Raw genomic sequence first — 27,432 nt, forward strand, 5'->3', positions numbered from 1 at the left:
TGTATCCTCTTTCAGTTTAAAGCCATTCCCTGTGTCCTGTCCCTCCATCCCTTGTCCCCAGTCCCTCTCCAGCTCTCCTGGAACCCCTTTAGGCCCTGCAAGGGGCTCTCAGCTCTCCCTGGATCCATCTCTTCTCCAAGTGAACCCCCCCAGCCCTCCCAGGAATAGTCTTGAAAGGAGAAGTTGAAGGAGAGCAGTTAAAACATTTGCTTTCCAAACAACATCCCAACCTGGACATACCAGGGATCCAGGGGCAGCCACAGCCTCTCTGGGAAATCCATTCCAGTCCCTCCCTACCCTCCCAGCCAAGAATTCCTTCCTAACATCCAATCTAAACCCACTCTCTCTCAGTTTAAGCAAAGATGGTGCAACACCAAAACCATGACACGTCTGTTTGACTTTCACCAAGGTTGTTGTTGGAAACACCCACACAAGAAGGGCTCGTTTTTGGGGGGTTTGTAGAGAACTGGTCAGGTTAAAGTCAAGTGGATTTAAAATACAGCTCCTTTTGCTTTGTTGGTTTGAATGCCAGGAAAGGGGAGAAGCCAAAGAGGATGAGGGAACAGCTGGAGCTGTACCAGGGCAGGGTCAGGGTGGATCTCAGGCAAAAGTTCTTCCCCCAGAGGGTGGTTGGGCACTGCCCAGGCTCCCCAGGGCAGTGGGCACAGCCCCAAGGCTGCCAGAGCTCCAGGAGGGTTTGGACAACGCTCTGAGGGACTGTGGGATTGTTGGGGTGTCAGTGTAGGGCCAGGAGTTGGACTGGATGATCCTTGGGGATCCCTTCCAGCTCAGGACATTCCACGGTTCTGTGTCTGCTCCAGCCACGGGGATGCTTTAAGCAACTTCCCAGTGGGAGAACCTCCTTCCCCCACACCAGGTCACCTGGAATACTGGCACAGAACAGTGGGGGAACCCAGATGGTTTTGCTGAAAGCCCTAACTCCCACTCCTACAGCCCTGCTCACATGCTCTGCCGTGCCAGCCTCCCCCTCAGAGGTGGCCCTGCCATCCAGGCCAGGGCTCCTGCTCTGTAACCCTCCATTAGCAGCAGGTCACGCAGCACAGAAATTCTAGGAGTGGGAAGTTCAGTCAGGGAATTAAGCAACTCAAAGCCCAGGTTTTAAAACTTTGAAGCCACTTAATTCTGCCCCAAAGTTCCCGGGACGCCTCAGTCAGGTCATTTCATCTGCAGCAGCAGAGGAATTTACTGATCTATTGATTGATCTCCATTATCAAACCCCAAAGGAGAAGGAGACAAAGAGTTCTAGGGCACAGCACAGTCTCTTCCACAGAAAATTCAGGATTAAGCTTGTTGGAAATTGATGATCTTTAAGATCCCTTTCAACCCAAATCATTTCTGATTCCGAATAGTCTCAGTATTTCAAGGCTTTTTCAAACCAAGTCTCTAAAAAAAAAAAAACTAAGTTAAATCTTTTGTCATTCCTTACACAAAGTACCTGAGATATTTTTTTTCCCCTTAAAAGCCTCATCTACTCTGGAATTCTTGTGAAATCACATCTTTTTTTACTTCAATAGCAGTTGTGAACAGTGTAAAACTCAGGGAGCACAGAACTTCCAAATCAGCCTGGTTTTGTGCCCAAAAAAACAGGGACTGTGCTCTGTCCTACAAAGACATTTTGGTTGGGACCATTTGATTTCCAGACCATTCCCTTTTGTCCTGGCTGGCTTGAACTTGGATTTAGTGAACAGTTCTCATGTTCCCATTAAATGCATTTGAGCTCCTTTTGGATTTTTTTTTTTTTAATTCCTTTGATAAAAGTTCAGATGTTCAAACATGATCTTTGATAGCCCAGGATCAAACTTGTCTCTTATTGTGTTGTCACCATCCCTGGAAGTGCTCCGAAAAGGACTGGATGTGGCACTTCATGGTGTGGTTCAGTGGATATGGTGGGATTTGGGCAAAGACTGGACTTGATGACCTTGGGGGTCTTTTCCAACATTAATGATTCTGTGATTCAGGTATGAGGATTAACCCTCTAACTCACTTTGCAGAGGATTATTTCCACCCCACTGTCCAGTGGAACTCATTTGCCTTCCATCCTGCTTTGGATATTGAGATATTTTTTCCTGCCAGGGTGGGGAGGTTGCCCAGTGAGGTTGTGGATGCCTCAAGCCTGGCAGTGTTCAGGTTGGATAAGGCCTGGTTGAGCAACCTGGGCTAGTGGGAGGTGTCCCTGCCCATGGCAGGGGGTGGAATTGATGAGTTTTAAGGTCCCTTCCAACCCCAAACCAATCTGGAATTCTCTCATCTTGCATTCAGTGCCCACAGCTCAGCTGAGAAGTCTCCTCGGGGTCCCGCTGCTTCCTCAGACTTTAATTAATCTGCCACAGGATTTGAGAGCAGAAAAATTCCCCTCATTTTTCTTATTTCCTTCCTCCTTGAAGTGGTTCCGTTTCCCCAAAGGGCTTCTCAAGTCAGAGGTTGATGCTCTGAACTCTCATCCCAAGCAGCAACTTGGCACCTCAACACTGCTCCTGTTTCAGGGGTTTCTCCCAGAAAGTTTTCCCTTTGCTCAGGAAAGTATAAAGTTTGGGAAAATCAAGGGAAAACGTGGTGTGACCTCCGAGGGAAAGGACTCTGGACAAGGGAATGGAGGGACAGGACAAGGGGAATGGTTTAAACTGAGATGGAGTTGGGTTAGATGGGATATTGGGAAGGAATTCCTGGCTGGGAGGGTGGGGAGGGACTGGAATGATTTCCCAGAGCAGCTGTGGCTGCCCCAGCCCTGGAAGTGTCCAAGACCAGGTTGGAGCAACCTGGGCTGGTGGAAGGTGTCCCTGCCCATGGCAGGGGGTGGAACAAGACGGTCTTTGAGGTCCCTTCCAACCCAAACCATTCCATGATTCTACACCTCCTCCACTCACGCACCCACAGGGTCCAAGCAGAGCCCCCCAGAGCCAGCAGGGCTATCCCAGAGCGGTTTTACTTAGGATAAGGGGGTTAAAAAAAAGGTTCCTTACTTGCCATGGGGCTTCCCCCAGCGCCACTCCCCCTCGTAGGCCGCGCTCCTGAACCTGCCCTCCAGCCTGAAGACGTAGGAGAAGAAGCGGCAGGACGGGGGTTCGCTGCCCTCGCCCGTCCGGCCCCACAGCGGGAAATCCCGCTTCCCGTTGAGGGCCTGGCGCACGGCCTGGTTCAGCTTCCACTGCCACACGGCCTGCGGGCACAGGGACAACGGGGGTCACAAGGGGGACACACATCCCAGCTCCCAGCAGGAGTTACTTCAGGAAAAACAGCAACGAATGTCAGGGTTGACAGCGGGAAATCCCGCTTCCCGTCGAGGGCCTGGCGCACGGCCTGGCCCAGCTTCCGCTGCCACACGGCCTGCGGGCACAGGGACAGCAGGGAGGGGGTCACAAGGGGGACACACACATCCCAGCTTGTGCGAGTTAGGAGATGGCTTCCCGCCGAGTCTCCGAAACTCGACAACGGAGCCTTGCTTCCCCCAGAGAGGGAAGGGAAAAAAAAAACCAAACAGCCAAAGCTATAGTAAAAATACATATTTTACATATAAAATGGCTATATACAGTGAGAATAGAATCAGAGAATCAGCTGGGTTGGAAGGGACCTCCGAGATCATCAAGTCCAACCCTTGATCCAACCCCGCCGTGGTTCCCAGCCCATGGCACTGATGCCACATCCAGTCTCAGCTTAAAAACCTCCAGGGATGGAGAATCCACCACTTCCCTGGGTAGCCCATTCCAATGGTTGAGCACCCTCTACGCAAAGAAATTCTTTCTAATCTCCAACCTAAACCTCCCCTGGCACAGCTGAAGCCCGAGCCCTCTTGTCTTGCTGATGGTTGCCTGGGAAAAGAGACCAACCCCCCCCTGGCTCCCCCCTCCTGTCAGGGAGTTGCAGAGAGTGAGGAGGTCTCCCCTGAGCCTCCTCTTCTCCAGGCTGAACAGCCCCAGCTCCCTCAGCCTCTCCTCATGGCAATTGTGCTCCAGTCCCTTCCCCAGCCTTGTTGCTCTTCCCTGGACCTGCTCCAGGACCTCAATGTCCTTCCTGAGCTGAGGGGCCCAGAACTGGACACAGCACTCGAGGTATCTTATCCAGATAAGACTGGATGTGGCATCAGTGCCATGGGCTGGCAACTGAAGTGGTAGTGGATCAAGGGTTGGACTTGATGATCTCGGAGGTCCCTTCCAACCCAGCTGATTCCATGATTCTATGATTTTTCATCTCCCACCACCAGGGCAGTGGGCACAGCCCCAAGGCTGCCAGGGCTCCAGGAGCCTTTGGATGATCCTCTGGGGCACGGGGTGGGACTCCTGGGGATGGGCCTGTGGAGGGACAGGAGCTGGGACTGGATGATCCTTGTGGGTCCCTTCCAACTCGGCACATTCTGGAATTCTGTGACCCATCTAAGCCACCTCCGGCCATCTAATACACGACTGGCTTGGCCAAGGGGCCAAAAAAAAAAAACCCCAAATCAACCCCCACTGATTATTCTGCTTGAAATAATAAAGAGATGGCAAAAATCACAAAGACTGACCTTCATCTGCGGGTCTTTGGCAGAGAGGAGGAAGGTTTCTTCTGGGGTCGTGACACGCAGGCTGTGCCTGGGAGGGAGAAGACATGACAGACACTATGGAAACACATTTCTGAGTCCAACAGCAGCTCCTGCTCTTCCCTTTCCCCTTCAAAATGGTGCTTTTACAACTGGACTTTCCTTCTGAAGAGATGCTCAACTGGTCAACTTTGTTCTCTAGGTCTGGAGCCTAAATCATCCTACTATTAATGAGTATTAATTAATAATGATGAGAGGGAACAGCCTCCAGCTGTGCCAGGAGAGGGTCAGGTTGGACATCAGGAGGAATTTCTCCCTGGAAAGGGTGGTCAGGCCTTGGCAGGGGCTGCTCAGGGAGGTTTGGAGTCCCCAGCCCTGGAGGTGTCCAAGGAAGGCCTGGATGTGGCACTCAGTGCTCTGGGCTGGGGGACAAGGTGGGCATCAGGGACAAGGTGGGGATCAGTCATAGGGTGGACTCTGTGCCCTTGAAGGGCTTTTCCAACCTCAGTGATCCCGGGATTCCAGTCTGTCAGCCAAGGTGAGCAAAGCCCAAGCTGCTGTGAGCCCACCTGGAAGGTGCCCCAATGCCCCCCAGCCCAACCCCACCGGTTGGGAAGGACATGACCCAAAGTTTTGAGTCGTTTCCTCACAGTTTCACAATCAACTCGAACATTTCTTATTATTTTTTCCTTAAGATCCAAGTGGGAATTCCTCACTTACAGCCCCGGAGCCGATTTCTCTCCGCAGTTTTCATCCACCCACACGAGCTTCAGGTCAAAACTCTGGAAGCTGTTTCCCTGGAACAAAAGGGAGGAGATGTGCCTGTTAGTGGTGTAAACATCCCACTTTGCCCTTGCTCTGATAATCCATGGAATGGCAGAGCCAGACTGGCAGCACTGGGAATTCCCTCCTTTGTGGTCCACACATCTCTCCCACACCACGATAAAGACCTTGGAGGCTAAAAATGAAGGAAGGAGAAGGAAGGAAGTTCTTAGTTTAACACTTCTAAGTGGTGTCCCAAAGGGTCACAGCTACAACAGACCCTCTTAGATGACACTTATCTCTACAGGAGTGTCTTTCCCATCACATGGCAACGCTCCCAAATCATTCCAGACACCCAATATTCCCAGAGCAGCTGTGGCTGCCCCAGCCCTGGAAGTGTCCAAGGCCAGGTTGGAGCAACCTGGGATAGTGGAAGGTGTCCCTGCCCATGGCAGGGGGTGGAATGAGATGATCCTTAAAGTCCCTTCCAACCCAAACCATTCCATGATTTGGACTCCAAGTGGCACAGCGAAAAATGGCCCACGAGTGCAATGTTTAAGTCATTATTATTGAATCACTATTTTGACCAATAACACCCCAGACAGAAGACACTAAAATGGTTGAAACCCTGGGCAAAGACTATAGTTAATTTTACCATTTTTAATTTTTCCTCCATTTATTTTTCCTCCATTTATTTTTCCTCCATTTATTTTTCCTCCATTTATTTTTCCTCCATTTATTTTTCCTCCATTTATTTTTCCTCCATTTATTTTTCCTCCATTTATTTTTCCTCCATTTATTTTTCCTCCATTTATTTTTCCTCCATTTATTTTTCCTCCATTTATTTTTCCTCCATTTATTTTTCCTCCATTTATTTTTCCTCCATTTATTTTTCCTCCATTTATTTTTCCTCCATTTATTTTTCCTCCATTTATTTTTCCTCCATTTATTTTTCCTCCATTTATTTTTCCTCCATTTATTTTTCCTCCATTTATTTTTCCTCCATTTATTTTTCCTCCATTTATTTTTCCTCCATTTATTTTTCCTCCATTTATTTTTCCTCCATTTATTTTTCCTCCATTTATTTTTCCTCCATTTATTTTTCCTCCATTTATTTTTCCTCCATTTATTTTGACTATATTTAATTTTAGACTACATTTAATTTTAGACTACATTTAATTTTAGACTACATTTAATTTTAGACTACATTTAATTTTAGACTACATTTAATTTTAGACTACATTTAATTTTAAAATAAATAATTCCATTTTGCAATATTTAATTTTAAATTTACAATCAGAGTCACGTGCGAGGATGGGGTTGGCCAAGCTCAGGTAGGAGCACTATGGAGTCCACCACGAATTAATCACTGATGTATCCAACAGATTTGGGAAGGGAGGAATGTTCAGATTCCCAGCCCTCATTTGCAGACCCCTCCCAGCCACCCAAGGCCACCAGTTCAATCCCAGCCCAGTTCCATCCCCAACAGATGGGACACAGTGGGTGGGACCTGTGGCTCAAGAGAGATGTTGGAAGGACTTGAGGAGCACAGTTGTCTCTCCCAAAGTGCCAAGGCCACAGAAGGGACTGGTCATAAGATCACCCACCACAGGGAGAACCTGAGACAAGCACGGAAGGAGGAATTTGGGACAGGAAGGTGCTGATCCCAAGGCCTAGTGGAGGTCAGATCTGGTGGGCACATCCTAGACAAAAATTCCCACCGTGGGAAAGGAAACAACTGCTCCCACACCTCAACCCAGTTATGGGAACAACATCTGCAACCACCCCATGGAGACCCAAAACTTGGGCTGTACCAAGGTCGTACCTCCAGGACCAATCCAGGACCCCACCAAGAAGCCCACGGTGAAGAAGGACCACCAGGACACCACTGGATCCACGGGTGGTGATGATCTTCTGCTTGATCTCTCTCTCCCCCTCCCCCCTTTTCTAGTTCTTTCTCTCTCTCTCCCTCATTTACTGTTAAATAAAATCCACACTGTTGCCTGGGGCACACGGTCTCGTTTGCACCCTAATTTGGGCAGAGGCTTCTCCCACCATGGCACCATCAGAGATGTGGATCCCTCCTAGCAGTCACCCCCTGCTCTCCTCTCAGTCAAAGGAGCTGAGGACATGATTCAGCTCAGCCTAATTGTAGCATCCAAAATAGGTCAGATGAACCACACCCAGCACAGGTTTCTCTCCCTGGCTATAAAGGGAGCCCGGGGGCACCTGCTCCCAGCAGGATCAGGGAAGCGCTGAGGAATCCACCAGGGAAAGCTGGAGGAGACAATCACCACCCTGTTCCCTCAGGCCTAGACCCTGTGTTCTCACAAAGGCTCCAGTTTGGAAGGGTTTGGAAGGTGCAGCAGCTCCCAGGGCAGCATGTTTGGACACCTGAGGGGCTGGCACTTGACTAAAGAGAGGAGAACATGAAGAGAGCCCTGTCAGATCACAGAGCAAGCCAAGCTGGGCTTAACTTGCTACAGAACAGCTTTGAACGTGTCTTATTCATCCTGCTGGCCATGGCTGCACAGACACTCCCTGTCTGCCCAACACCCAGGCCCAAAAATACCCCAAATAGCCCCCAAACCACCTGCAACATCTGCTGTTGTGCCACCAACAGAGTCAACCATGGAAGGTCCTGTTTAGTTCATACAGTGTCACATCCTTGAGCCATCAGGCCCTTTGGTCCTTTGTGGCCCACCTCGGTCCTTTGAATAAGTGAGGACCAAAATCAGCTGCAGGAATGGGTTTGGATCACTCCAAAGCTGCCTGTGGTGCACACTGACCCAGGGAAGTTCCGTGGATGCTCCTCTCTTCCTTCTCCTTTAGGTTTTCCTTTATTCTCCAGTGCAAACCACAGGTGGACGGATCTGAGACAAAGTTTCCCCGACAGCCAAGCTCTGCTGTGTTTCCAGCACCAGAGGAACCTGAATTCCTCTGTCCTTTCTCCATCCAGCCCCTTTGGGGGGCTGCAAGACTCACCTGGATGAGCACAAGGACATCGTCGAAGAGCAGGATCCGGTCGGAGCGGTTGGTGCCGGTGGAGATGGGAAGGTTCTTGCTGTCCTCCAGCAGCCTCCTCTCGGGAACACACAGCATGTCCTGCACACAGGGAACCACAGGATGGAGCACCAAAACATCAGGAGCTGGGAGAGGACACCCAACCCAAGCCAAGAGCTCCTGCAAAGCCCAGCTGAGCCACGGTGAAAGGTGCGACAGCAGAACTGGACTCAGAGCTTAACTTTAAACCACCCAGTGACCATCAGGTCTCTCCAACACTTCCACCCAGCCCTGCTCTGTTGACTTCAAGCCTCAAATTCTTGATCCATGTTCAACTCCCTCCAGGGGTACAGAGAAATGTTAAGACCTTCGAACGAGGCTCCCCTTTCTCCGTCCAGGACTCACCGTGAACTTGCAGCCCAAGGATTTCCATAAGGCCTTGGTAAAACAGGCTTCATCCACGACCTGGCTGATGAAAGATTCCAGCTTCACGTACTCCTGGATGACACCGGTGACCACGTCCTTCTCAGGGCCCTGGGAAAAGAAGGCAGGGCTTGAGCGACACTTCAACCCCGGGTCAAGGGAATTTCAGGTTGGATATCAGGAATACCTCTTCACTGAAAGAGGGGTCAAGCATTGGAACGGGGCTTCCCAGGGAAGTGGTGGAGTCACCAGCCCTGGAAGTGCTCAAAACACAAGTGGATGTGGCACTTCAGGATATGGTTTAGTGGCAATTGGTGGTGTTTGGCCCAAGGTTGGACTTGATGATCTTGGAGATCTTTTCCAACCTTAATGATTCCGTGATTCAGGCATGAGAACGAACCCTCCGACCCCCTTTTCCAGGAAGGCTTCCCAAATCCAGCCACCAGCAGAAATGAGCAACCCTAGGCCAATCATTTGACCTTCAGCAGCTCCTCCCCGTGATGAGAACTTGGATTTCGCAGCACATCCCCAGAGCCCCATGGCATTAATGAGCCAGCCAACATCCCACTGAGCTTTCCTACCTCTTTGAGGGTCTCCTTGAGCTTGGTGAGGAGCAGGAGGTACTGCTGGATGTGATCCCGGAGGGGTTTGTGCAGGACAGTGTACAGGGCCAGGGCCATGGAGGTCTCGGGGGTGAAGTCTGTCAGGAACTGCTTCAGCACCGTCTTGTGCAGCTTCCAGGCCTCGCTGCCAGGTGGGCAATTAAGGCAAAGGCTCATTAATTAGTTTTTGTGCAAACTGCCACTCCTCTGCCTCCCAAACTTCCCCGTACTGCCTCTCCCTCAGAGAGGGTGACCACACGAAGGAGCAGGAGATGATGAAGTGGTTGTGAATCTGCTCATACCCAGGGGTCGTGTTTTCATTTGCTGCTTCCACGAGACTCTGGGACAAGCAGTGGAGATTCCCTGCCAGATTCCCACAGCACCCTGTCCCACCCTTTACCTAAGCCCCCAAAATTCCCAATTTACAGGCTTTCACTCCTACAGAAGGAGTTTTGTGGGGATAGAAGGAGATGGAGAGCGTTCTGCAGAGGAGACCCGTCATCCTGTGGCTGCCCCATCCCTGGAAGTGTCCAAGGCCAGGTTGGAGCAACCTGGGCTAGTGGAAGGTGTCCCTGCCCACAGCAGGGGGTGGAATTGATGATTTTTAAGGTCCCTTCCAACCCCAAACCATCCTGGGATTCCGTGGCCCACTGACCTTTTGCTCTTGGTGATGTGTTCGAAGCCTTGGACCACGACATAGTTTGCAAAGGTGACAAAATACCTGTTGGCAAGAAAAAAAAACCAACCAGGACACACGAGCTGAGTCAGAGGTGGACACTGATGAGGAGGTTTAACCAAATGAAGCTGCTGGGAGGCTCCTCTACCCCCACAAAGAGGTAAGAGGACAAATTTAACAGCTCAGAGCGAGGCTGGTTTACGGTTTAGTTGATGTGGTGTTCAGTCAAAGGTTGGACTCGACCTCGGAGGTCTTTTCCAACCACAATGATTTCAGGATGAAGGGAAGAAGCTCATTTGAAAACATCCTGCCACGTCCACCTTTCCAAGGGAGGCCTGGAGAGGTGGAGCTACTGCACTTGTCCCCTTGGCCTCATTCCTTGTGCCCCCTTTCCCAGCTCCTTGGTTTATCTGCCTGGTTGCACTTGGAGTGTTACAGGGAGTTTAAATCATCCTGGGATTTGGCACAAGCAGAGGGAAACTTGTGCAACTGTCCTGGAAAGTAAATTTGCAAAGGCTGAGCTTAAAATAATGGCTTCAAACTGAAAGAGAGCAGGGTTAGGTGGGATATTGGGAAGGAATTCCTGGCTGGGAGGCTGGTGAGGCCCTGGCACAGGTTGCCCAGAGAAGCTGTGGCTGCCCTTGGATCCCTGGAAATGTCCAAGGCCAGGCTGGAGTAACCTGGGCTAGTGGAAGGTGTCCTTGCCCATGGTAGAAGGTGGCACTGGATGATCCTTAAGGTCCTTCCAACTCAACCTATTCCACAATTCCATGAAAGCATCAGGTCTCTCCTCCTGATGGCAAATTCCCACCGAGGTGTCCCTGGCCAATGTTTCCCATCTCACACTAGAGGGAGTTCAAGCCATATTTTCCAAGCAAACACCACATTTTCTTCCCGTGGTGTTTTCAGTTAAGTCGTGTAGAATGTCCACGCTAATTCTCATTTATCACCTTTGCCAGGGACACACATTTACTGCTGATTTTCAGGCCCCTTTCCCTCCTCCTCTCCCATTCCAAGGAGGATCAGGACTGCACAGGGTGAGTCAGCAGAGCAGGGGAGGAACCACCTCTTTTTTTTCTTTTTAACATGACACCCAACAAAACCAGCTTTTTAATTTCAAAAGGAGGGGAAATAAGATCTTAAGATAAACTTCTCCTTTGTGTCACCCGAAACCTCAGCCTCAGTTTTCATCTTCCACGTGCCTGGGGCATAAAACCAGCTCTCATTCACCCAGCCAGCTCCCAAATGGAAGCACACAGCTGCTCCAAACCCCGCTCCCACCGAGGCAAAGCTGGGGCAGCACTTCCTAAAATTATTTCCAAGGGAAAATACCATTCCTCAGCCCTCGGAGGGCTTTAAACCCGACGTCCCTGCTGCCAGCTCAGCCTCTGCCCTCCTAAATTTCTCTCCGACAAATCTGGTCCCTCCTATCATTCCAGAATCCTTCTGTACTTACTGGATGTAGATGCTGAGGAACAGGTCCCCTTTCCAGATGGTGTAAACGTCCTGGATGCAGGAGCGCTCGGAGTCGCCGCGTTTCTGTTTCAGTATCCGGTAGTTTTCCTCCGTGAGGTTCCAGAGGGCTTGGAATCGATCGTTGAGGAGCAGGAAGAGTTTGAAGTTCTCCTTCCCCTTCTGGTCATTTGGCTCTTGGGGGAAAATGTGGGAGGAAAAACACAGTGAGGAAGCCTTGACCTGTGGAATACTTTTCCTGTATCTAAAACTCAGTGTAAAGCACATTTATATAACGGGAGTGAGGCCACAGGATTGATCCAAATTATTATCCAAAGGATAAATGGAGTAACCCAGAGGTGATTAGAGGGTTGGAGCCTCTCTGCTCTGGAGCCAGGCTGGGAGAGCTGGGGGGGTTCACCTGGAGAAGAGAAGGGTCCAGGGAGAGCTGAGAGCCCCTTCCAGGGCCTAAAGGGGCTCCAGGAGAGCTGGAGAGGGACTGGGGACAAGGGATGGAGGGACAGGACACAGGGAATGGCTTCCCACTGCCAGAGGGCAGGGATACATGGGATATTGGGAAGGAATTGTTGACTGGGAGGGTGGGGAGGCCCTGGCACAGGTTGCCCAGAGAAGCTGTGTCTGCCCCTGGATCCCTGGAAGTGTCCAAGGCCAGGCTGGAGAAACCTAGGATAGAGGAAGGTGTCCCTGCCACCTTCCACGAGATGATCTTTAATGTCCCTTCCCACCCAAACCATTCCATGAACTCTGTGCTGCTCAGCCACAAGCACCAGAGGGAAATTTTCTGCCCCTGGCCCAAAGAACCATTCCCAAAGAACCATTCCCAGTCTCCTTGGAGGCCAAAAAAGCAGTGACAGGAGCGGGAACCACCCTCCGAGCCCAATCCAGTCCCACCGCTTTCGGCCAGACAGGCTCATGAATATTTATACGGATTTGTTGTGGCAGTGGAGCTGCTCTGACGGCTGTTCCTGCCAGCTGGGAACCTGCACCCACGAGTTTTACCTCCAGAGATGGGCACAGCCACGGAACCAGAGCAGGGAGGGAAAATGGGAACAGTTTTGGGGTCACGCCTGCGCGAGATGCATTTGGGATTCATGGCCCACGCTGGAAACCAGCCCTGGAGTGGGTGTGCAGGTGATCCTGGTTAAAACGGGGACTAACCCCTAAAAACCAGAGAACCACAGCCCTGGGCTTGACTGGCAGGCCATGCACATCCCCAAAAACCTCACTATCCTAAATCAAACATCTCCACAAACCTCTTACTCCAACAAAACACCGGAGTTCCCACCGCGAATCCCTTCGGGGCTGTGCCGGTGACTCAAAGAACTTCAGTGACTCAAGGTGAGACCTTCAGACAGCCCCAAGATCCTGTGACTCACCTGCCTGGAGCAGAGGCTTCAGGACCAGGGCATCGATCCGTGCCAGGCTTGCTGAGAAGGTCTCCTCCAGCTGGAGCAGAGAGGCCGCGGCTTCCTCCGCGCACATGTCCTGGACACAACACAGAGGGCACAAATCAACTCATCCGTGGCACCTGCTGATCCCTGAGGTCTTTTCCAACCTCAACAATCCCGTGGTTTTAGCTACTTTAAGGCTTCAGAGCTCCTGGCCAACAATCAGAAATCAAAAACCTCTCGTGCTCTTGACAGCACACGCAGAAGTCGTGGCTGTCCCCAAAAACCATGGAAGAGGAAGCAGAAACCCAACAGCTCGACACGAGCTGCTGCCACAGAACACAACCAACCACAGCCCCAAACTGGAGATCTTCTCCAGAAGGGCCACAAACCCCCTTCCAAGCCCTAAATTCCTTGTGTTAATCCTGCCTGGTGCCAGCTCCGTTCTCCCAACAGACAACCCCTGAAGCCCAAGGCAGCAGAGGATGAAGCTGAGCATCTCTTCCCACCTCTCTCACCGCTTTCCTGCCCGGGTGCCTCAACCTGCACGTTTTGGGGTGGCAGGGGGTCGTCCAGCGCTGCAGGGCCGTGCCAGACATCCCAAACTTGCAGTTCTTGCAGAGGGGCAGAGCTCTGGAGCGGGTCCTTTCCCAGTAGGGCACTGCCCTCCCTGCTGCTGCCACCGCCGCGTCACAGCCGCCGCGTCACCCAGGAAAGTTGCTCAAAGTGGGAAGTCGGCAGCAAACCCCACGTGAGCAAAGTTGGGCAGCTTCCCCCCCCCTTTCCCAGCCCCAGCTCCCAAAGGAAATGCATCAGAGGATGTGGGCACAGCCAGCTGAGAGTGTGTCAGCCCTGCTCTGGGAAAAGCTCAGCCGGTGAAGAAACGTCGGGCGCGATCGGCCGATGTCACCAAAGGGGATAAAAATCCAAAATTGCGAGAGTCTTGGAGCTTTGGGAAGCAAAACAGAGAATTCAAGGCACTGGATATTGAATCCCACGATGGTATGGGTTGGAAGGGACCTTAAGGATCATCCAATTCCACTCCCTGCCATGGGCACCTTCCACTAGCCCAGGTTGCTCCAACCTGGTCTTGGAAACTTCCAGGGATGGGGCAGCCATGGCTTCTCTGGAAAATCTGCTCTAGTACCTCCCCACCTTCACAGGATATGTGGAATTTTTTCCACATATCCAGTCCATTTGCACACTTTTTCCAGCTGAGTCAGGTAAAGAAGGCTGGAATTCTGTCACCTGGTGAACAAAGCCACCACTTCTCATCCTGAGGGCAAAGGAAACAACTGGGACCATCCAAGAGCCCCCAGAGGTTATGAGGGGTCCACATATCGTGACAATGCCAAGGTTTATGTGGAAAATCAGCCTTTGAGGGTGGAAACTCCCACTGGAAAACAAAGCAGCCCCCAGCCTGCTCCAGGCTGCCCTGAGGAATGAGATCTCCCCAGGAGAACGTTCTCCAGAGCACGAGACACCTGTTTGTTCTGCTCAAATGAAGGTAAGAGAAAGCCACACAGTGATTAGAGAGGAGACACATCCCAATATTCCTGTAGGAACAGAAAAAGACCTGGAGAAACCACTCCTGGAGGAGTCTTTGTGGCTCATCCCTCCCTGGTCCGTGGCCTGAGTGGGACAGTGAGGGCAGAGAAAAAGGGTGGAAAAACTAAGCCTAAGGGGTTGATGGGCATCCAAGAGATGGGAGAACATTGATCCAAGAGATGGGAGCAGCCTGGAGGAACATTCATCCTCAGTGGGGTCTGTCCAAAGCTCCTAAATGAGCATTTCAGCAGGAAATCCCGGGAGCCACAGCAGGTTTTTACACCCAATTCCAGGAAATCACCAGAAAGTTGGAGGGAACAGAAAACCAAGCCAAGAGATGTTCTGATGGAATGCTGAGCCTCGTTGTCAGCTCTCCACAGAACCCCCTCTGGATTTTGTAGCTCTGAGGCAGCTGTTCCAGCAGGAAAATGTGTGGAGAGGCCCAGAGATTCCGTCTGTGACACGAAGTTTGTCATGGAACACACATCCAATCGAACAACCTGCACGAGGAGGGAATTCAGGAACCAACTGGACACGCACAGAAGGACTATTCATCTTCCATCTGCCTCCTGGGAATCCCCCTCTGTGCTGAAGTGGAGATTATCAGGCCACATTTAGATGGGAAAAGCCCAGCCCAGCGCCAGATTTTGGGAATGCTGAGGGCGTTTTCCCGCTGAACCAGGCGGGATGTCAATGCCATGACCACATTTGCTGCAGCCTCTGCTCTCCTTGAGCTCTTCCCTTTCCTGCACCAGCCATCCTGAAAAATCATAGTGCCTTTGCAGCCCTTCCAAGCTCATCCATCCTTGGAGTTCATGGTGTTCCTACTCCTGGATGCCTCGGGAATGAGGCCAGGCCATCCCGTTGTCACACACAGGCCTCAAACAGGCCAAGTTTTCCCTTCCTTGCCCTTGGAGGAGCATCCAAGTCACTGCTGCCTTGCAGCTGAAGAGGTTCCTTCCTCCTCCAGCCCGTACTTAGTGAGGAAATCATCCCCTCAGAGGCAGGGATTGCAGAATTCCAGACTGCTTTGGGTTGGAAGGTGACTAAAGATCATCTCATTCCATGGGCAGGGACACCTTCCACCAGCCCAGGTTGCTCCAACCCAGCCTCGGACACTTCAAGGGATGGGGCAGCCACAAATTTTAGTTTTAAAGTAAATAAAAGCATTTCAAACTGAGGCCAAGAGGCACTAAAACCACTTCTCTGTCAGGGCAATGAAACTCTTCCTCTCCTTTTGCTTTTCACTCTCTCAGTCACTGAACACAGACCTAATTATCCATTCCCTGCCCTTGGACAGCTCAACATCTGGATAATCAGGATTAATCTGATCCAAAGCAGGGGTTTACTGAGAAGGAAATAGGGATCAGCATTCAGGGTTGGGCTTAGGGGGTGTGAGGGGAGAGGAAAGATTTGTTTGAGCTGCATCAAACCTTCTCTTCCAGGTTATTTTTTCCCCTGGCTCTGTTCCCCAGCACAGTTCCATGCACCATCACATAAACATGCCCACGAGCAGGGTGTGATCTCCACACTTCATTAACAGCTCCATAAACCCAGGAGATCCTCAGGCCAACTCTGGTGGACAACACCAAGACGTTTTTTCCCCTTTCTGTCCCAAGTTTTGCTGCTTTTCTCCCATTTCCAAACATCCTCCTGCATCTTAATCGAGTTTCCAACCACCCCTCATCCCTCCCCTCATGTGTCACCCTCCAGCTGAGTCTGCATTCAGGCCGCCACAAAGGCTGTCCTGCCATGTGGAAAAACAATCCCACACTTTGTTTAACCACCGGAGCAAATTGTGGGAGCAAATTCTCCCGCTCGGATCCCGCTCCCGCGGAGGCTCCGACGCTCCCGGGGGCTGAACTGGAGCCACCTCAGGAGCAGAAGCACTCACACAGTGGGTGCATTAGGAGGTAATTGGGAATTAACAGGGCAGAAAGACAATAAAACCCTCATTCCCAACCTTTTATGCTCCCATTTAGCAGCATAAAAAGGGGGAGGGAGAGAAGAACTTGGATTGAGATTGCAGGGAGTGACCGATGTGGAGGAACCAGGCAGGGTCTGACTGAATGTTTCCTTTCCTGTGGGAAATTGCTGAGCAGGACAACAATGAAATTAGGGAGGAAAGGTTTAAAAACACAGGAAAGTGGACAGATTTGAGCATGAGACCCTCAGGTTTTTGGTCATGAGGCTACACAAAAATCTGGAGCACAGCAGCGTCCTCAAGCAACGGGGACAACCCAGGAGGGACAGCAGGACATCTGACCTCTAATTAAGCCACAGAACTTGCTGTTATTCCCAAGAGAACACTCTACATCCATCAAAAACAGCTGGAGGAGTCCTCAGAGGGAAGGGGGGGGGGGGGTGGGAATCAATTAAAAGGTAATAAAAACAAAGGGATCGACGCCAGCTCGGGAAGTCCCCGAGGAGGCAAAAACCACACACACACAGAGGAAATATTACCACAACAATTCCCAGTTTTTGGGGTGTTCTTCTCCAGGAATATCCTGCACTGTGAGGGGTGACACAGCCTGGCTGGATGTTGGTGATTTTTCAGTCATCACTCATAAAAATTGGTCACCTCAAGAAGACCCAGTGCAAGGTTTTCAAAGCATTGCCCGGGTTAAAATCCCAGCAAATTCCGGATAACGGCGTGGCCAGGAGCTGCCAAAGGGTCAGACAAGCATTCAGCACTCTCTTCAGGAAGAGCTGAAACTGCAGAATTGATTTTTCAGCCCCAGGAAAACTCATTTTTTTCCCTCCCCCCCAAAATGTTGGTCTTTTGTGTCTTTAAACAGAAAATCAGGAAAAACAGGAAGTTCTGTAGGAGGGAAGGAAGTGTTCTGCTCTTTTTTTTTTCTTTATTTTTTTTTTTTTTTTGGCAGAAACAGGGGAGGCAAAAGCTTTGCACAACCCTCATCTGACCCAGCTGCTTTTCTTTCTTTCCCAAACCCCCCCACTGGAAGCACGTGTCCCCTTCCTGAGGAAGTTCACTCCTGACCCACTAAAAACAACCATCAACCCCTGGTCAGCTTGAGAAGGTCAAAATCCCTCTGGAGCCCTTTCTGAAGGCTGAATTCCCACCTCAGACACCCTTTGGAACCAAAAAGAGCAGGTGAAAAGCTCGATTTAAGGCCAGTTTCAGCGAGATAAGTGGATTTTGGGGCATCCCAAATGTCTCCACTGCAGAATTAAAGAGCTCAAAGGACTTGTTGACAAGCCAAGCTGAGGAAGATCCCTCTCACCCTAATTAAGGATGTCATTAAGCCACAGCAAAGAGCCAGGCCTGATAAGGCCCACAGGCAAAATGATGTTTACTTAGTGGTTTAATCCCCCCTGGCCTTGTAGTTCCCATTATCCTTATCACTTACAAGGAGCTTATGTGTGTGTGGAAGTGGAATTGTTCTGAACCCAGCACCCTGGAACGGCTCAGGGCTCCTGGATAAAACTCCAAACCACACCTGGAACAGCTCCAGGTGGTCTGGAGGCAGCAAAGGGAAGGAGAGGATGAGAAGAGAGGATTAATCGTGGAGTGGAAATATGGGAAAGGTAGAAAAAAGAACTTGAGACAAGCTTTGCCGGAGCTCCTCTCCCTGGAAATCACGCTCCCGAAAATATAGGATGGTTTGGGTTGGAAGGGACCTGAAAATCCATCCAGTTCCACCCCCTGGCACGGGCAGGGACATCTTCCACCATCTCACATTGCTCCAAGCCCAATCCAACCGGCCTTGGGCACAACATGCATCCTCTGCTTTCCCAAATAAATGGGATTTCAGCTCAAAAAGCAAGAATGACAGAGGGGTTTAGGATGTGTCACCATCCCCATCAGAGCAGGCTGGAGTCAGACCTTGAGTGTCAGAGCCGGAATTACAGCCTGGAAACCACTCCAGAGGCACCAACACCCCCAGAGGAGTGTCCTTGGGGACAGTGGGAGAGGTGGCAGCACAAGTGTGGCACGGAGGAGATGGAGCTCAGGGGGCACCAATGTCACCCCTGCCCCTTCCTGGGCACTCAGCACCTCCAGAACTCCAGCAGGACCAGAGAAAAAAAACACCCTAAAGCTGCAAACAGCCTGCACTAATTTAAAAAAAACCTGCACTAATTTGAAAAAAAAAACCTGCACTAATTTGAAAAAAAAAACCCTGCACTAATTTAAAAAACCCTGCACTAATTTTAAAAAAAAACCTGCACTAATTTTAAAAAAGAACTGCACTAATTTTAAAAAAGAACTGCACTAATTTTAAAAAAAACTGCACTAATTTTAAAAAAAACTGCACTAATTTAAAAAAAAAAACCCTGCACTAATTTAAAAAAAAAAACCCCTGCACTAATTTAAAAAAAAAACCCTGCACTAATTTAAAAAAAACCTGCACTAATTTAAAAAAACCTGCACTAATTTAAAAAAACCTGTACTAATTCAAAAAAACCCTGCACTAATTTAAAAAAACCCTGCACTAATTTAAAAAAAACCTGTACTAATTTAAAAAAACCTGTACTAATTCAAAAAAACCCTGCACTAATTTAAAAAAACCCTGCACTAATTTAAAAAAAACCTGTACTAATTTAAAACAAAACTGCACTAATTTTAAAAAAAAAAACTGCACTAATTTTTAAAAAAAAACCTGCACTAATTTAAAAAAAACCCTGCACTAATTTGAAAAAAAAAACCTGCACTAATTTTAAAAAAAAAACCCTGCACTAATTTTAAAAAAATCCTGCACTAATTTAAAAAAACCTGCACTAATTTAAAAAAAAAACCTGCACTAATTTAAAAAAACCTGCACTAATTTAAAAAAAAACCTGCACTAATTAAAAAAAACCTGCACTAATTTAAAAAAAAAACCTGCACTAATTTAAAAAAAAAACCTGCACTAATTTAAAAAAAAAACCTGCACTAATTTAAAAAAAAACCTGCACTAATTTAAAAAAAAAAACCTGCACTAATTTTAAAAAAAGCCTGCACTAATTTGAAAAAAAATCCTGTACTAATTTGAAAAAAAATCCTGCACTAATTTTAAAAAACCTGCACTAATTTAAAAAAAAACCCTGCACTAATCAAAAAAAACCTGCACTAATTTAAAAAAAACCTGCACTAATTTAAAAAAAACCTGCACTAATTTAAAAAAAACCTGCACTAATTTAAAAAAAACCTGCACTAATTTAAAAAAACCTGCACTAATTTAAAAAAACCTGCACTAATTTAAAAACAAAAACCTGCACTAATTTAAAAAAAAAACCCTGCACTAATTTAAAGAAAAACCCCTGCACTAATTGAAAAAAAAAAACCTGCACTAATTGAAAAAAAAAAACCTGCACTAATTGAAAAAAAAAAACCTGCACTAATTTAAAAAAAAAACAACCTGCACTAATTTAAAAAAAAATCCTGCACTAATTTAAAAAAAAAAAACCCTGCACTAATTTAAAAAAAAAAACCCCTGCACTAATTAAAAAAAAAAACCCTGCACTAATTTACCTGGTTTCTTAGGGAGAGAAGAGAGATTTTTTTTTTTAACTTTTAGTTTTTACGGGTTTGTGTTCTTTTTGGTGATGTCTGTTTGTATGGAATAATTTGCCACAATTGTAAAATGTAAGAGGTATACATAATATATGTATATTTCTAACATAAAAAAAAACCTGTGATTTTTTTCTTTTGAAGGTATTTTCTTAAAAAGAGGAGAGAAAAAAAAAATATATATATTTTTTCAGGAAAAAAAAAATTTGGAGGTGTCTGGCTCCACCAAAACTTCCCAAAGGGAAGCTCTGGATCCCTGCCCTGCCTGCTCTGCCTTTGGACACCTCCACTCTCCTCTCCTCCCACCCCACTGATGGTTGTTTATGCAAAACGTCCCTCACAAACAAACCCTCCCAGATCTGCCCTTCCAAGCGATCCATGCAAAGCCCAGGAATTCCAGAGCATCTCCAATCCCTGCCAGAACCAGGGCAGGGCTGGAATCTGTGCAAAGGCACCGGAATGAGGAGGAAAAAAAAAGCCTTGCTTGGATCTGTTTAATCCCTTGTTTAATCCCTGCACCCAGCCCAGCCTTTCTCTGCTTCTGTTTGGGTTCCTTAAACTCACTCACAGGGTCACGTTTGGGTTGGAAAAGACCTCAAGGATCATCCCATTCCAACCTGGCCATGGGCAGGGACACCTTCCACTAGCCCAGCTTGCTCCAACCTGGCCTTGGACACTTCCAGGGATCCAGGGGCAGCCACAGCTTCTCCGGCAAATCCATTCCAGTCCCTCCCCACCCTCACAGCCAGGAATTCCTTCCCCATATCCCATCTAATCCTTCCCAGTGGGAAGCCATTCCCCCTTGTCCTGTCCCTCCACCCCCCTCATCCCAAGTCCCCCTCCAGCTCTCCTGGAGCCCCTTTAGGCACTGAAAGGCTGCAACGAGGTCTCCCTGGAGCTTCCTCTCCTTGAAAAACCCAGGACATTCCCAGGAATCGTGCCCAGCACCATTAAGAACAATCCCAAATTAAGAACTCCCTAATTTTTCCACCTCTCTTCAGCGCCCGGGGCCTTTTCCCAGGGCAGAGCAGTCGGAAGCTTCTGGTGCTTCATCGAACCCTCCAGGGGCTCCTGGAGGACAAATGAGAAGCTCCACAGAGTCTCCAGTGCTTCCCAACCTCTGATCATCATTCCAAGCCACCACAATCCAACCCCCCAGGTCCTCTGCTGACCTGCAGAGCCGGGCAGGAGCTCCGACAAAAACTCTTTCACAAGAAAATTCCTGTTTGCTGAGCCCAAAGCACTTTGCATGAGCCCTCTTCCAATTCCCCAGGAATGTAAACAATGCCCGAGCAGGTCAGGCCTGTGGGCCAGCTGGGCTGGCAGTAAAACCCAGGGCTCTTATTTAGCAAACAAACACGAGCTGGGTCACCTGCTTGAGCTCCTTTCCCCTGGAATTCCCTCACCGACCAACTGCGGCGTCCGGGATCTCCAAAGCTCCAACCCTATTCCTTGTGTTCTCTCCTACGGAGAGGATTTATCCCTGAATTTCTCTCATCCCTCTCAAACTCGCTCCAAAATCCACTGCTGAGCTGAAGGCAGGGTTCCTTGAAGGACAATTCCTCCAGGTTTCCTCGGAGATCCTCCACAAATCCCATCTTGCAGCTGGTTGGGAATTGAAGTCCTCACAGAAGGAATACCGAAATTCCCAAGCTCAGGGAGCAGCTGGAAGTCCTAGGAAGCTTCCAGGCATAGGAAGCTTCCACCAGGAGACACCACCTTTGGGTCAGGCCCAAATTAAGCTAAACTCAAGTTTAAAACCAGCCCCTCCCGTGACCTGCAGCTCCTCCTCTTTCGGCTCCAAACACTGGATTGTTATTTTTAAAAAGCCTTCAACTGGTTGCTTTTCCCCCCCATAATCGACCCGGACTTTTCCCTGAGCACCTGGAATCTTCTGACCACCTGGAATCTTCTGACCACCTCCCTCCCCCCCCCCCCGCAGAAACCCGGCGGAGCTAATCAGGAGCTAATCAGCCTCTCTCGCCCTAATTAGCGGGGGATCGATTTCTTTGTCGGGCGAGACGTGCAAGCCCAGCAGCGACACAAACACACACACACATTGCCAGCCTTACTTCATCAGCCCGGAGCTGCCAGGTGAGGCTGGAAAATCCCTCTGGAAGCAGGAGCGAGCCCCAACACCCGGAGGATGGGGCGGGAGAGACGCGGGGTGTGCACAGAAAACACAGCCCGGGACAACTCGTGGGTCGCGGCTTGGCAGCAGCTCCTCTGCCTTGATCCCATACCCCCAAAATCATACAGCTGTGGGATGGGATGGGTGGGAAGGGACCTTAAAATCCAGCCGGTCCCACCCCCATCATCCAACTCTGGGATGGGTTGGGTGGGAAGGGACCTTAAAATCCAGCCGGTCCCACCCCCATCATCCAACTCTGGGATGGGTTGGGTGGGAAGAGACCTTAAAAATCCACCCTGCATGGACAGGGACACTTTCCGCTAGAGCAGGTGGTCGAAGTGAAAGCAAGGAGAGGGTTTAAGCAAGCCTGGACTAGGCTGGGGATTAAATACCTTAAAGACAACGTTTTAACGCCAAGCCGGTGTGTTTTACAAAGCAGAAAGCGCGTGAAAACGCAGTTTACACTCCGCACTTCTGGTCCCTCGAGGAGTTAAATTTCCACCCTCCCAAACTTTCCTCCGGGACTTGGAGCAAATTCCCTTCACCAAGGCTGATCCTAAACCCCTCCCAGAGCTAAGCCGAGCCTGAGGATCAACAGGACACCAACCAACGATCCCCCCCCCTCCCGAGCGGCAGGTGGAGGATGTACCTGGCACAGGGCGGGCGATGCTCCGGCAGCGGCTCCTCGGAGCTTCCCGAGCCCCGAATTCCCGGGAGCTGCCGGCGCTGCCTCCTCTCCTCTCTCCTGTCCCCTCCTACCCTGCCCTGCCCTCCCAGCTCTGGGCCCGGCCCTGAGCTCAGACACCCACAGAGCCCCGGCACGGTTACGAAAGCCCCGAGCGACGAGACCTCCGAAGCTGCTCCTTGGCACTGGATTTTTTTATATATATATATATTTTTATATATATATTTATATATATATATATATTTATATATATATTAAATATATATACACATAAAAAATATATAAAATTATATATAATATATAGAAAAATATATATCATACATAAAATATATAAATATATAATATTATAAATATATATAAATTATAAATGTGTATTAAAAATATATAGAAATATATATAAATATATATATAAATATATATAAATATATAAAAATATATATAAATATATTATATATATAAAATATATAAATATCAAATATTATAAATATATATAAATTATAAACATCTCTTAAAATATATAAATATATAGAAAATATATAACTATACATAAATTATAAAAGTGTATTAAAAATATATAGGAATATATAGAAAATATATAGACATACAGTATTATGAATATACATAAATTATAAATATATATTAAAAATATATAAAAATATATAGAAAATATATAGACATACGATATTATGAATATACATAAATTATAAACATATACTAAAAATATATAAAAATATATAGAAAATATATAGACATACGATATTATGAATATACATAAATTATAAACGTATATTAAAAATATATAAAAATATATAGAAAATATATAGACGTACGATATTATAAATATACATAAATTATAAATGTATATTAAAAATCTATAAAAATGTATAGAAAATATATATATAATATTATAAATATAGAGAAACTATAAACGTATATTAAAAATATATAATATATAATATTGTAAATATATATCAATTATAACTATATATTAAAAATTGAATATATATTAATATATAAAATATATAAAACATAAATATATATTATATGCAAATATATATGTAAATATATATATTTATATTATATATTTATTATATATATTTATTTCAATATATATGCTTATATTTTATATATATATACCCAAAGTCCTCCCCAGCCCCTCTCCTGCAGCTCCTAAAGCACGACAGAGTTTTTCCAGCTGATCCCAAATTACAGCAGATCCTCTGCTGCACCTCAGCCACCAGGAACCATTTCCTCTCCTTCTAAAAAGAACCCTAAAACCAACCCCAAAAGCCTGAAGTTCATTTTCCCAGGAGGACTCAAAGTCCTCCCCAGCCCCCCTCCTGCAGCTCCTAAAGCAAGATAGTTTCTCCAGTTGATCCCAAATTACAGCAGAGTCTTCACCAGGAACCATTTTCCCTCCTAAAAAAAACCCCAAAAACTGATCCCCAAACCCCCAAGTTCATTTATCAGGAGGGCTCAGAGTCCTCCCCAACCCCTCTCCTGCAGCTCCTAAAGCATGACAGAGTTTCTCCAGTTGATCTTAAATTACAGCAGATCCTCTACTCCACCTCAACCACCAGGAATCACTTCCCCTCTTCCCAAGAAAACCCTAAACCCAACCCCAAAACCCCTAAGTCCATTTATCAGGAGGACCCAGAGTCCATCTCCTGCAGCTCCCAAAGCACAACAGCGTTTTTCCACTTGATCCCAAACTACAGCAGAATCCTCAGCCACCAGGACCCATTTCCCCTCCTTCTTAAAAAACCCTAAAACCAACCCCAAAAGCCCAAAATTCATTTTCCCAGGACGACCCAGAGTCCCTCTCCTGCAGCTCAGACACCTCCCAAAGCACGACAGCATTTTTCCAGCTGATCCCAAATTACAGCAGATCCTCTGCTGCACCTCAGCCACCAGGAACCACTTCCCCTCCTTCTAAAAAAACCCTAAAACCAACCCCAAAAGCTTGAAATGAATTTTTCTAGGAGGGCCCAGAGTCCTCCCCAGCCCCTCTCCTGCAGCTCCCAAAGCACAACAGCGTTTTTCCAGCTGATCCCAAATTACAGCAGCTTCCTCAGCCACCAGGAACCATTTCTCCACCTTCTTAAAAATCCTAAAACCAACCCCAAAAGCCCAAAATTCATTTTCCCAGGACAACCCTGAGTCCATCTCCTGCAGCTCAGACACCTCCTAAATGTTTTTCCAGTCAATCCCAAATTACAACAGATCCTCTGATCCACCTCAGCCACCAGGAATCACTTCCCTTCTTCCCAGAGAAACCCTAAACATGACCCCAAAACCCCCAAGTCCATTTATCAGGAGGACCCAGAGTCCCTCTCCTGCAGCTCAGACACCTCCCAAAGCACGACAGCGTTTTTCCAGCTGATCTCAAATTACAGCAGATCCTCTGCTGCACTTCAACCACCAGGAACCATTTCCCCTCCTTCTAAAAAAAACCCAAAACCAACCCCAAAAGCCAAAAATTCATTTTCCAGGAGGACCCAGAGTCCATCTCCTGCGTCCCAAAAAGGCTGCCCCAAAAAAAACCCTCTCCTGCCTCAGCCCAAAGAGCCCAAAAAAGCCCCTTTCTCTGCCAATCTCCGCCATGTCCCCACTCAGCATTTTGCCTGCTCTTCCCTGGCAATGGGATTCCCAACCCTTTCCCAAACTCCTGAGGGATCAGGCCGGATTGTTTTCCAGAGGAGGATGCTCAGGGTGGAGCAGGAGATGCCTCAATCCCCCCCTTTTGTTCCCAGAGGTTCTGCCATTGTGTTGATTTCCTTCCTGGCCTCCCGGGGTTTTTAAGGAGAGGGATGTGTCCCTAACTCCTGAGCAGGCAGAGCAGCAACCCTTGGATCCAGGGTTTAATTCCTGGGAATAATTAATCCAGGGAATAATTCCTGCCCAGGGAATGGGAAGGATGAGCAATGAGCTCCGCATGCTGAGGAATCCGAGCCGGGGAGCAGGACTTGGACCTTTTGCTTCCAGGCCAAAATTTGGGATGAAATCAGTTTTCCACATCTCACCCCCAAGGGATGGGATGGCAGAGAGGTGCCTCAAATCCTTGAAAAATCCTTGTGGAGGTGCTTCATCCCAGGAGGAATTCCCACCCTCCAGAGAGCGGGGAGGGTTTCAGAGATCCAGTTTCCCCGTGGAGCACGAACGTCTGGGAATCTCCAGCTCCTCCATGGAACTGTGAAAGCCAAGGAATTCTGCTCTGGAGAGCCCTCCTGAAGGTCTTGTGGTTAAACCCACCTTTGGGTCTGGCCTTTAGGCTCAGCTTTGGGGGTTGTTTCTGCACAGCTTTGCTGGGGTGACGTGTTGTCCATCCTTTGGATTCCTGGTTTTTCCTGGTTACATTTTAATTCCAGCCTGGTTGGAATTTAATTCCACGTTGAAACTGTGTCAAAAGCTGGTTTAAGAGTTTGGTTTGGGACAACTCTTTCACTTTTCCTTGTGCTTCCTCAGCCGAGTTGTGTTTCCAGTCACTCAGCTGATTTCCTGGAACACTTGGAATTTGCACAAAAATCAGGATATTTCCCACCATCAGCTGGTTCCAACCCATGGCAGGGTGGTTGGAACCGGATGATTTTTAAGGTTCCTTCCCAACCCAAACCATTCCAGGATTTCTATGGGAAGTCCAAAGCCACATTTTGCAACTATAGGTGAGTTTTAGTCCTGATCAACCCGAAGAAGAAAAGGCCCAAACTTGTTGGGTTTAAATCTTGAATCCAAAAAAACCCCAAAGAAACCTCAAACCACAAAAAAAAGAGACCTGAGAAGCTTTCAATAAATAAATAAACACTTAAAAACTGTAATAAATAAACACTTAAAAAATAATCAGGCACATATTGACAGAGGCAGCTTTTCTTACATTAAAAAAAAAAAAAGGAGTTTTGTCAGAGCTGAGCTGCTTCTGGTAACGGTTTTTATTTAATAAAGGCAGTGGTTTTCCATGGAATTCTTTAGAAACCCTCCCTATCAGCTCCAGGTCCCTCCACCATTATCTGACCAGATCTTTATTAATTAAATTACCTCTGGCTGCAGCCACAGATGTGGAACACAGAGCACGTGGGGGATCATTCCCAGCTGGGATTTTTGGGAATGCTACAAGTGTTCATCGCTCTCCAGACACCAATTCCAGGGGGAGAGAGGGGGGGAGTCAGGCTTTATATTTTGCTCTCCTGCTTGCCCTCAGTTTTAAATCTTTATTTCCTCCGTGGAAATAAAAGTTCCCTGAGGGAATATGGGTTTAAAATATGGTTTAAAACTGACTTTAACACCAGCACTGGAAAGGAGGGAGCGGGAGAGGCACCAACGACCACGTGGTGTCCAAGGGGTTGGTTTTAAAGGCATCCCAGCCCATCATTCTTTGACCAGCTGTGCAAATTCAAGGGATTTTCCACCCTAGAAATCCCAAAATAGGTTTGGTGAAGGAAAGTCTCCGAGGAGGAGCTCCCCTGCTCAGGGTCTCTCACTCTGAGGCCAGAAGCACCTGCCCAAGTTCACCCCAAATGTTTCCTTCCACAGGTTCATGGAGTGGTTTGGGTTGGAAGGCACCTTAAAAATCATCTCATTCCAACCCCCTGCCACGGGCAGGGACACCTTCCACCATCCCAGCTTGCTCCAATCCCCATCCAACCTGGCCTTGGACACTTCCAGGGATGAGACATCCACAACTTCTCTTGGCAGCCTCCC

At 48.1% G+C, this 27,432-nt stretch overlaps 1 protein-coding gene across 1 annotated transcript in view; it reads right to left on the reverse strand.

Annotated features, from left to right (window-relative positions):
- The window catches only part of ALS2CL (ALS2 C-terminal like), a 62,873-nt gene that overhangs the window by 27,900 nt on the left and 7,541 nt on the right, over positions 1–27,432 (reverse strand). Inside the window, 9 exon segments of the mRNA XM_032696502.1 lie at positions 2,982–3,178; positions 4,520–4,586; positions 5,255–5,331; positions 8,282–8,401; positions 8,705–8,833; positions 9,304–9,469; positions 9,980–10,045; positions 11,457–11,649; positions 12,850–12,958. Coding sequence (XP_032552393.1) covers positions 2,982–3,178; positions 4,520–4,586; positions 5,255–5,331; positions 8,282–8,401; positions 8,705–8,833; positions 9,304–9,469; positions 9,980–10,045; positions 11,457–11,649; positions 12,850–12,955 — 1,121 coding nt within the window. The 5' untranslated portion in view covers positions 12,956–12,958.

The sequence above is a fragment of the Chiroxiphia lanceolata genome, chromosome 1 (genome assembly GCF_009829145.1).
Source record: "Chiroxiphia lanceolata isolate bChiLan1 chromosome 1, bChiLan1.pri, whole genome shotgun sequence".
Taxonomy (NCBI): Eukaryota; Metazoa; Chordata; class Aves; order Passeriformes; family Pipridae; genus Chiroxiphia; species Chiroxiphia lanceolata.